General features: G+C 46.2%; 1 protein-coding gene across 3 annotated transcripts in view; it reads left to right on the forward strand.

Moving 5' to 3' along the window:
- The window catches only part of BRD2 (bromodomain containing 2), a 9,695-nt gene extending 1,738 nt beyond the window's left edge, over positions 1-7,957 (forward strand). Inside the window, exons 2-13 of one of the 3 annotated variants that reach the window (XM_063812858.1) lie at positions 1,130-1,433; positions 1,690-1,781; positions 2,041-2,178; positions 2,688-2,826; positions 2,907-3,121; positions 3,219-3,593; positions 4,098-4,226; positions 4,413-4,658; positions 4,779-5,041; positions 6,478-6,782; positions 6,992-7,114; positions 7,232-7,957. In XM_063812858.1, coding sequence (XP_063668928.1) covers positions 2,068-2,178; positions 2,688-2,826; positions 2,907-3,121; positions 3,219-3,593; positions 4,098-4,226; positions 4,413-4,658; positions 4,779-5,041; positions 6,478-6,782; positions 6,992-7,114; positions 7,232-7,368 — 2,043 coding nt within the window. In that variant the 5' untranslated portion in view covers positions 1,130-1,433; positions 1,690-1,781; positions 2,041-2,067 and the 3' untranslated portion in view covers positions 7,369-7,957. Of the gene's footprint in view, positions 1-1,129; positions 1,434-1,689; positions 1,782-2,040; positions 2,179-2,687; positions 2,827-2,906; positions 3,122-3,218; positions 3,594-4,097; positions 4,227-4,412; positions 4,659-4,778; positions 5,042-5,733; positions 5,839-6,477; positions 6,783-6,991; positions 7,115-7,231 lie in introns of all 3 variants that reach the window. The other 2 variants (XM_054685687.2, XM_001168036.7) reach the window with 2 other exon arrangements.
- The last annotated feature ends 704 nt before the right edge of the window (positions 7,958-8,661 follow it).

An 8,661-nucleotide genomic window follows, 5' to 3' on the forward strand; every position in this document is an offset into this window, starting at 1 on the left:
TAAGGGAATGGCAACGGGGATTCCCAGAGAAGGGTAAAGAGATCACTCTCCCGTGTGTGCAGGTTCCTAATGCCCAGGGCATGTCATTAAATCTTTTGCTTTCTTTGGGTGGGTGGGTTGTGTGTGGTGTTTGTTGGTGCAGGGATTGTTTCTTCCTAACATTAAAAGTTTGATTCAGGGCAGGAGGGTAGAGCTAAGGTTCCTAGTTCAGCTCTGCGATGTAAACAATGAGATTCCCATATGATGTCTTAATTCTTAGGTGGTAGGAAACACTGATCGGAGGAGCACCAGAGGGACTGTAAATGAACCACTGTTAGCGTTTGGTGTCCGGAGTTGGTGCTACAGGGGGAACTGGTAGTGGAATCGTGTTGTGTAGTGGGTGGGTGGAAGGGGGCTATCACTTGGTGACCTTGACTGTTTTGTGTGGCTTTTTGACTTCCTTGGAGTGAGGAGACTTTGATTTGGTGCGAATAATTTTGAGGGCCTGGAAGTTTCGGGCTGTGAAGTCTGACAAATTCTTCCTTGTCTGAATTTGTTTTTAAGTTGATATGGTTCTTCTTCTGGGTTTCTAGTCTATGTTCTGTTGTGGCGTGAACTACCCAGACCTTGTGGAAGATGGTGCTCTCTCTTCTATCTAGGTGGATTATTCTGTGTCTTATCAGCATTTTATGGAATTTTTTATAGCCATAATTTGTTCTTTTCCTCCTTACCGGCGCTCAACCACCATGGCAACCACCAAAACCCCTAGTGAGGAGGAAGCTTGGGGTTTGAGTTTCTTAACTCCACCCATTTTGCTTAAGCCCCATCCCCATAGGGCTGCAGTTCTGAGATGTCGTGCCTTGTCAGAAACAATTTGGGAGTTTTTTGAAATATGAAAAAGAACAGATAGAGCCCATCAGACTTAAGAAGGTGGGGTCTAGATAGTATACTAAAAATATTAATAAAAGGAAGGTGGGGCCAGCAATAAAAGCTCCACAGATTGTTTGGATATTGTTTCTGCTTAAGAAGCACTTGGCATAAGCTTAACCACCTCACTAGGGCCAGCACCTGGATTCATCAGACTATTGTGCAGATGCACTTTTTCCTCATTTGGACGATATTGCCCTAATTTTGTTTCCCATCTTTACAGGCTCCCTGGGGAAGGGAATGCAGGGTTGCTGGGGCTGGGCCCAGAAGCAGCAGCACCAGGGAAAAGGATTCGAAAACCCTCTCTCTTGTATGAGGGCTTTGAGAGCCCCACAATGGCTTCGGTGCCTGCTTTGCAACTTACCCCTGCCAACCCACCACCCCCGGAGGTGTCCAATCCCAAAAAGCCAGGACGAGTTACCAACCAGCTGCAATACCTACACAAGGTAGTGATGAAGGCTCTGTGGAAACATCAGTTCGCATGGCCATTCCGGCAGCCTGTGGATGCTGTCAAACTGGGTCTACCGGTGAGTAGAGACATTGGAGCCCGGGAGGTGTGGGATGAGCAAGAATGCGTGTGAATGGGGGTGGTCTGCCTAGTGTAGATGGCTGCGGCCCCTAGGGAGTTCCCATTTCTCCCCTGTAGGGCAGTTAGCTACCAGACTTCTGGATATCTTGGTCCTTTGTGATTGATCCGACCGCTTGCTGTAACTATCTTGGCATCTTTCCTTGTGCCCTCCATGTGTCCTTCCTTAACTTTTGTGCCCTGGCTCCATTTTACAGATTCCCACCTCGGGTTGGGAGAGGACCACGGTGGCCAAAATTCTTAGCTTCTTCCTTTCCCTCATGCAGCCCATGGATAGCCAGCCCCAGAGGTAATGTCACAGGATGGGAAGTTTCCAGAGTGGGTGGGAGGTGGGTGGTTAGAGAAAGGCAGCAGGGGCCTCCCTGTGGATGTCAAGAATCTTTTTTATTTATTTACTTATTTTGTCCCACAGTTTAACTGGGGCCGCAGTTTAAGTAATTATTCCTTTGATGCATAGGGGGTGTGTGTGTGTGTGTGAGTCGGGGATCGGTAGTCTCCCTATAGGCATTTATTTTTCTGTGGTTCTGACCTAACGTTTCTTTATTTAGGATTATCACAAAATTATAAAACAGCCTATGGACATGGGTACTATTAAGAGGAGACTTGAAAACAATTATTATTGGGCTGCTTCAGAGTGTATGCAAGATTTTAATACCATGTTCACCAACTGTTACATTTACAACAAGGTGAGTTTTTCTGTGTGTTCATTTAGTAGGTGGGGAGAAACGGTAACTTCTATTATTGCTGGATATGTTGTCTACATAAAGTTTAAATCCTTTGCTACTGAAGGTGTTATCCAGGTAGGGTAGTCGGAGTCTTAAAAACCTGACTCTAGATGGTACTATTGAACACAGTGATGTGACTTCAGAGCTCTAGTTGAAGGTTATTTAGAACACTTCATACTTGGGGGTGGTGGTCCTGTTTCTTAGAAATCACCAGAGACCTGAGTAGACCAGGGATCTGTTTTCTTGTCAGCTCTCAAGTTTTTTCTTCTTTCGGATTTTGGGAGACAGTTAGGAGAAAGTGAAAATTAGTAGTGGCCTGGAGTAGGAAATTTTCTTTAAAATTTGATGACAAGATGACTGGTGGGGGTATGGTAATGGCCTAGGGCCTGAATGCCTCTGAGAAAGATGGTGTGTATCTATCTTCTGTTGGCATTTTTTAACTTTCTTTATTGCTGTCTGTGTTCTCATAGCCCACTGATGATATTGTCCTAATGGCACAAACGCTGGAAAAGATCTTCCTACAGAAGGTTGCATCAATGCCACAAGAAGAACAAGAGCTGGTGGTGACCATCCCTAAGAACAGCCACAAGAAGGGGGCCAAGTTGGCAGGTAGGAAGAGTGGGAGTTTTGCAAATGGACAACTAAAGATGGGGAAGAGAATCAAACTACACTTTTTTCCTTTTTTCTAGCGCTCCAGGGCAGTGTTACCAGTGCCCATCAGGTGCCTGCCGTCTCTTCTGTGTCACACACAGCCCTGTATACTCCTCCACCTGAGATACCTACCACTGTCCTCAACATTCCCCACCCATCAGTCATTTCCTCTCCACTTCTCAAGTCCCTGCACTCTGCTGGACCCCCGCTCCTTGCTGTTACTGCAGCTCCTCCAGCCCAGCCCCTTGCCAAGGTATGATCTGTGGATTTTCTCTGGGCAGCAGGGAGGCAAGGGTCTTAAGTAAAGTGGGCTTGGAGTGACAGGTTCCCTATCTTGTTTCTTTCTGCAGAAAAAAGGCGTAAAGCGGAAAGCAGATACTACCACCCCTACACCTACAGCCATCTTGGCTCCTGGTTCTCCAGCTAGCCCTCCTGGGAGTCTTGAGCCTAAGGCAGCACGGCTTCCCCCTATGCGTAGAGAGAGTGGTCGCCCCATCAAGCCCCCACGCAAAGATTTGCCTGACTCTCAGCAACAACACCAGAGCTCTAAGAAAGGAAAGCTTTCAGAACAGTTAAAACATTGCAATGGCATTTTGAAGGAGTTACTCTCTAAGAAGCATGCTGCCTATGCTTGGCCTTTCTATAAACCAGTGGATGCTTCTGCACTTGGCCTGCATGACTACCATGACATCATTAAGCACCCCATGGACCTCAGCACTGTCAAGGTACCCACTGCATGGGGCAGATGGGATGCTCAGGCAGTGATGGGAGCCTAGGTGCAAAACAATAAGTCTATGTGGACACACAGCAGTCTTTGGTTCTTGGCATTTTACTTTTATAAAATAATAGTGGAACAGAAGGTCTGGTGTTTTGAGAATTCGTATTTCTTGGAGTTTGAAACAGTAGGGTGGGGTTTCTTTGTCTTGAGAAAAATACTGTCTATAATTAAGTACTAATGTTGTGGCAGTGTTGGGTTAAGGAAGTTATAGGGTGGAAAGACAGGCATAGGCCACCTCTCTGTCACTTAGAAATGATTTCTTTTTCTAGACATAAATATTTCTTCAACCCACCCAAATTCCTTTGACTTCAAACTTGAACCCCAGGGCGCAGATCCTTAAGGTCATCCCCACTGTGCTCTCAAGAGAGGGCTCTTCTTGTGGTGTCTGGGGTTGGCAGGGAAAGGTGAGTCTTCCTGCCTGTGCAGCTTCTGATGCTGCCTCCTTCTGCAGCGGAAGATGGAGAACCGTGATTACCGGGATGCACAGGAGTTTGCTGCTGATGTACGGCTTATGTTCTCCAACTGCTATAAGTACAATCCCCCAGATCACGATGTTGTGGCAATGGCACGAAAGCTACAGGTGAGTGGAAAGGTTGGAGTTTGAAAAATAAATGGTATGGGGAGTTATTTTGTCATCTGTGCTGCATAGCCTCAACATGAGGGTCTCACTGTTCTGTACAGTTGTAAATTGGAGCTATATCACTTGGTGGCTGGGTATGTAGGGCACTGTTTATCAGCATAGTTTTGAGTTTGTGCTTCTTTCTAGGATGTATTTGAGTTCCGTTATGCCAAGATGCCAGATGAACCACTAGAACCAGGGCCTTTACCAGTCTCTACTGCCATGCCCCCTGGCTTGGCCAAATCGTCTTCAGAGTCCTCCAGTGAGGAAAGTAGCAGTGAGAGCTCCTCTGAGGAAGAGGAGGAGGAAGATGAGGACGAGGAGGAAGAAGACAGTGAAAGCTCAGACTCAGAGGAAGAAAGGGCTCATCGCTTAGCAGAACTACAGGAACAGGTATTTTGTCACTCTTGAGAGTTTTTACTGGGTAAGAGGTTCATGCCCTTTGTCCTCATTTTTTCTTCTTGTTATTTTATCTTTATTTACTTTTTCCACTTCATGTTTTTTTTCCTTTAGCTTCGGGCAGTACATGAACAACTGGCTGCTCTGTCCCAGGGTCCAATATCCAAGCCCAAGAGGAAAAGAGAGAAAAAAGAGAAAAAGAAGAAACGGAAGGCAGAGAAGCATCGAGGCCGAGCTGGGGCCGAAGAAGATGACAAGGGGCCTCGGGCACCCCGCCCACCTCAACCTAAGAAGTCCAAGAAAGCAAGTGGCAGTGGGGGTGGCAGTGCTGCTTTAGGCCCTTCTGGCTTTGGACCTTCTGGAGGAAGTGGCACCAAGTGAGTTAGAGTAGGAAGCAGAGACTAGTTTGGCTATTTCTGTGTCTCTGGGGGATGCCATCTCTCTTTGCAAAGATACTTCTAAATGGCCAGTTAACAGATACAATAGGCTTTGAGCAGTGGTCCCCAACCTTTTTGGCACCAGGGACCAGTTTCGTGGAAGACATTTTACCACGGACAGGGTTTGAGGGGATGGTTTTTGGGATGAAACTGTTCCACCTCAGATCATTGGGCCATTGGATTCCCATAAGGAGCATGCAGCCTGGATATCTACCACGCGCACTTCACAGTAGGGTTCATGCTTCTATGAGAATCTAATGCTTCTGCTGATCTGACAGGCAGTGATGCCCACATGCCGGCTGTTCACCTCCTGCGTAGCCCAGTAACAGGCCACGGACTGGTACTGGTCTGGGGGTTGGGACCCCTGGCTTTGGGAGTCAGGGTGTTTCACAGCTACTCTGACAGTGAACTCAAAGTAGCCATAAACTAGAAACATGAAGATGGCTGTGTTCCAAAAAGACTTTATTTGCAAAGACACGTGGTGATCAGATTTGTTCCCTGGGCCATATAGTTTGCCTGTTGCTCTAAATCAATGAGTCTAGACTTGTTTTTCGTGGCGTAGTAGTTTTTGGTTTTTTGGTGTGGTTTTGTGTTTTGTTTTTTTTTTTGTTTTTTTTTTTTTTTTTTAAAAGACTCCAGGCTGGAGTGCAGTGGCGTGATCTTGGCTTACTGCAACCTCCACTTCTCGGGTTCAAGCGATTCTCCTGCCTCAGCCTCCCAAGTAGCCAGGATTACAGGCATGCGCCCAGCTAATTTTTGTATTTTTAGTGTGCAGCTAGTTTATGTAGTTTTAGTGGAAACGGGGTTTCGCCATGTTGGGCAGGCTGGTCTTGGAACTCCTGACCTCAAGTGATCTGCCCGCCTTGGCCTCCCAAAGTGCTGGGATTACAAATCTGAGCCACTGCAGCTAGCCCATGGTGTAGTTTGGTAGTGTTTAAGGGAGCAGAAAGACCCATGTCAGTATACCTAAACAGGTATACCTTGTTTTATTGTGCTTCACTTTATGGAGTTTTTTTTAGATACTACTTTTTTTTTAAATTGAAGATTTGTGACAATCCTGTATGGAGCAAGTCTTTCAACAGTTTTTCCAACATGTTTGTGTGTCACATTTTTAGTAATATTTTTTCATTAAGGTATGTACGTACATTGTCTTTTTAAAGACATGTTATTGCCTACTTACAGTCAAGAGCATAGTGCAAATAAAATGCTCTGTTTCACTATACAGTGTCCCAGTAGCCCACCTCTTACTTGGCCATTGAATGGAAAAACAGAAGCTCCACTCTGGGCAGGAAATAGGATCACTGAATTATAACAGTGGGAACATACTGGAAGAGGTTAATGAAGCTTCTTTTGCTGACAACTCTTTTTGCCCTTAGGCTCCCCAAAAAGGCCACAAAGACAGCCCCACCTGCCCTGCCTACAGGTTATGATTCAGAGGAGGAGGAAGAGAGCAGGCCCATGAGTTACGATGAGAAGCGGCAGCTGAGCCTGGACATCAACAAATTACCTGGGGAGAAGCTGGGCCGAGTTGTGCATATAATCCAAGCCAGGGAGCCCTCTTTACGTGATTCAAACCCAGAAGAGATTGAGATTGATTTTGAAACACTCAAGCCATCCACACTTAGAGAGCTTGAGCGCTATGTCCTTTCCTGCCTACGTAAGAAACCCCGGAAGCCCTACAGTACGTATGAAATGAGGTTCATCTCATGGTTCTGAGGACGGTTTAGGAAAGATGGTGGGGTCTGTTCGCATTCAGGATTGTCAGCTCCCAGGATAATGGGATGTGTTGGTTGGCACCTGACGTTCAAGAAGGGAACTTGGGAACCTTAGGGGCCCATAATAAGATGCTTGGGGCAATCTTAATGTATCCTGATAAATTTCTTTCACTAGCCATTAAGAAGCCTGTGGGAAAGACAAAGGAGGAACTGGCTTTGGAGAAAAAGCGGGAATTAGAAAAGCGGTTACAAGATGTCAGCGGACAGCTCAATTCTACTAAAAAGCCCCCCAAGAAAGGTGAGTATATACTTTCATGCCACTACAGATTGACTGCATTCTGCCTTCTTGACTGTCTTTTATTGACAAATGAAGATTCAGACTTGAACGTCTTTAACTTTCGAATTTGTTCTGCAGCGAATGAGAAAACAGAGTCATCCTCTGCACAGCAAGTAGCAGTGTCACGCCTTAGCGCTTCCAGCTCCAGCTCAGATTCCAGCTCCTCCTCTTCATCATCGTCGTCTTCAGACACCAGTGATTCAGACTCAGGCTAAGGGGTCAGGCCAGATGGGGCAGGAAGGCTCCGCAGGACCGGACCCCTAGACCACCCTGCCCCACCTGCCCCTTCCCTCTTTGCTGTGACACTTCTTCATCTCACCCCCCCTGCCCCCTCTAGGAGAGCTGGCTCTGCAGTGGGGGAGGGATGCAGGGACATTTACTGAAGGAGGGACATGGACAAAATAACATTGAATTCCCAGCCCCATTGGGGAGTGATCTCTTGGACACAGAGCCCCCATTCAAAATGGGGCAGGGCAAGGGTGGGAGTGTGCAAAGCCCTGATGTGGAGTTACCTGAGGCCATAGCTGCCCTATTCACTTCTAAGGGCCCTGTTTTGAGATTGTTTGTTCTAATTTATTTTAAGCTAGGTAAGGCTGGGGGGAGGGTGGGGCCGTGGTCCCCTCAGCCTCCATGGGGAGGGAAGAAGGGGGAGCTCTTTTTTTACGTTGATTTTTTTTTTCTACTCTGTTTTCCCTTTTTCCTTCCGCTCCATTTGGGGCCCTGGGGGTTTCAGTCATCTCCCCATTTGGTCCCCTGGACTGTCTTTGTTGATTCTAACTTGTAAATAAAGAAAATATTATTCAAGTTTTGAGTTACCTTAGTATTTGCTTTTGTAGTGTTTCAAAAGGAACATCATAAGAATTGTCTTGATAATTTTGAGGGAAATATTACTGCAGTGAGAAAAGGCAATAGCTAACCTATAATTGGATTGTCTTAATTTTTAAACCAGTAGGCTTTTGCTGTGTTTTTAATAAAGTAAATATGACTTTTGTAAACTGAGTCCTTAGAAGTAATCTTTAGGTCTACAATTTGCTCTTGTTTAAATGAAAAATAGTTCTGTGGCTCATTCATGCTTTAACCAAGAACTCAAAATTTTGAGGTAGGCTTTAGGTTTTTCCCTGTGGCACTGGATGTGTGAATTTTCTCCTGAGCAGACTTAAAATATGAGAAAAGGGTGGGAGGTAGCCGAACATAAGTACTTTATGCATTGAGTTTATTGCCTTTTAAAAGGAAATTGGCCTGTAATCCCAGCACTTTGGGAGGCCGAGGCGGGCAGATCACGAGGTCAGGAGATCGAGACCATGGTGAAACCCTGTCTACTAAAAATGCAAAAAATTAGCTGGGCGAGGTGGCAGGTACCTGTAGTCCCAGCTACTCAGGAGGCTGAGGCAGGAGAATGGCGTGAACCCGGGAGGCGGAGTTCAGTGAGCCGAGATCGCGCCACTGCACTCCAGCCTGGGTGGTAGAGTGACACTCCGTCTCAAAAAAAAAAGTAATTGGGCCTACTA

The sequence above is a fragment of the Pan troglodytes genome, chromosome 5, assembly GCF_028858775.2.
Source record: "Pan troglodytes isolate AG18354 chromosome 5, NHGRI_mPanTro3-v2.0_pri, whole genome shotgun sequence".
Classification (NCBI taxonomy): Eukaryota; Metazoa; Chordata; class Mammalia; order Primates; family Hominidae; genus Pan; species Pan troglodytes.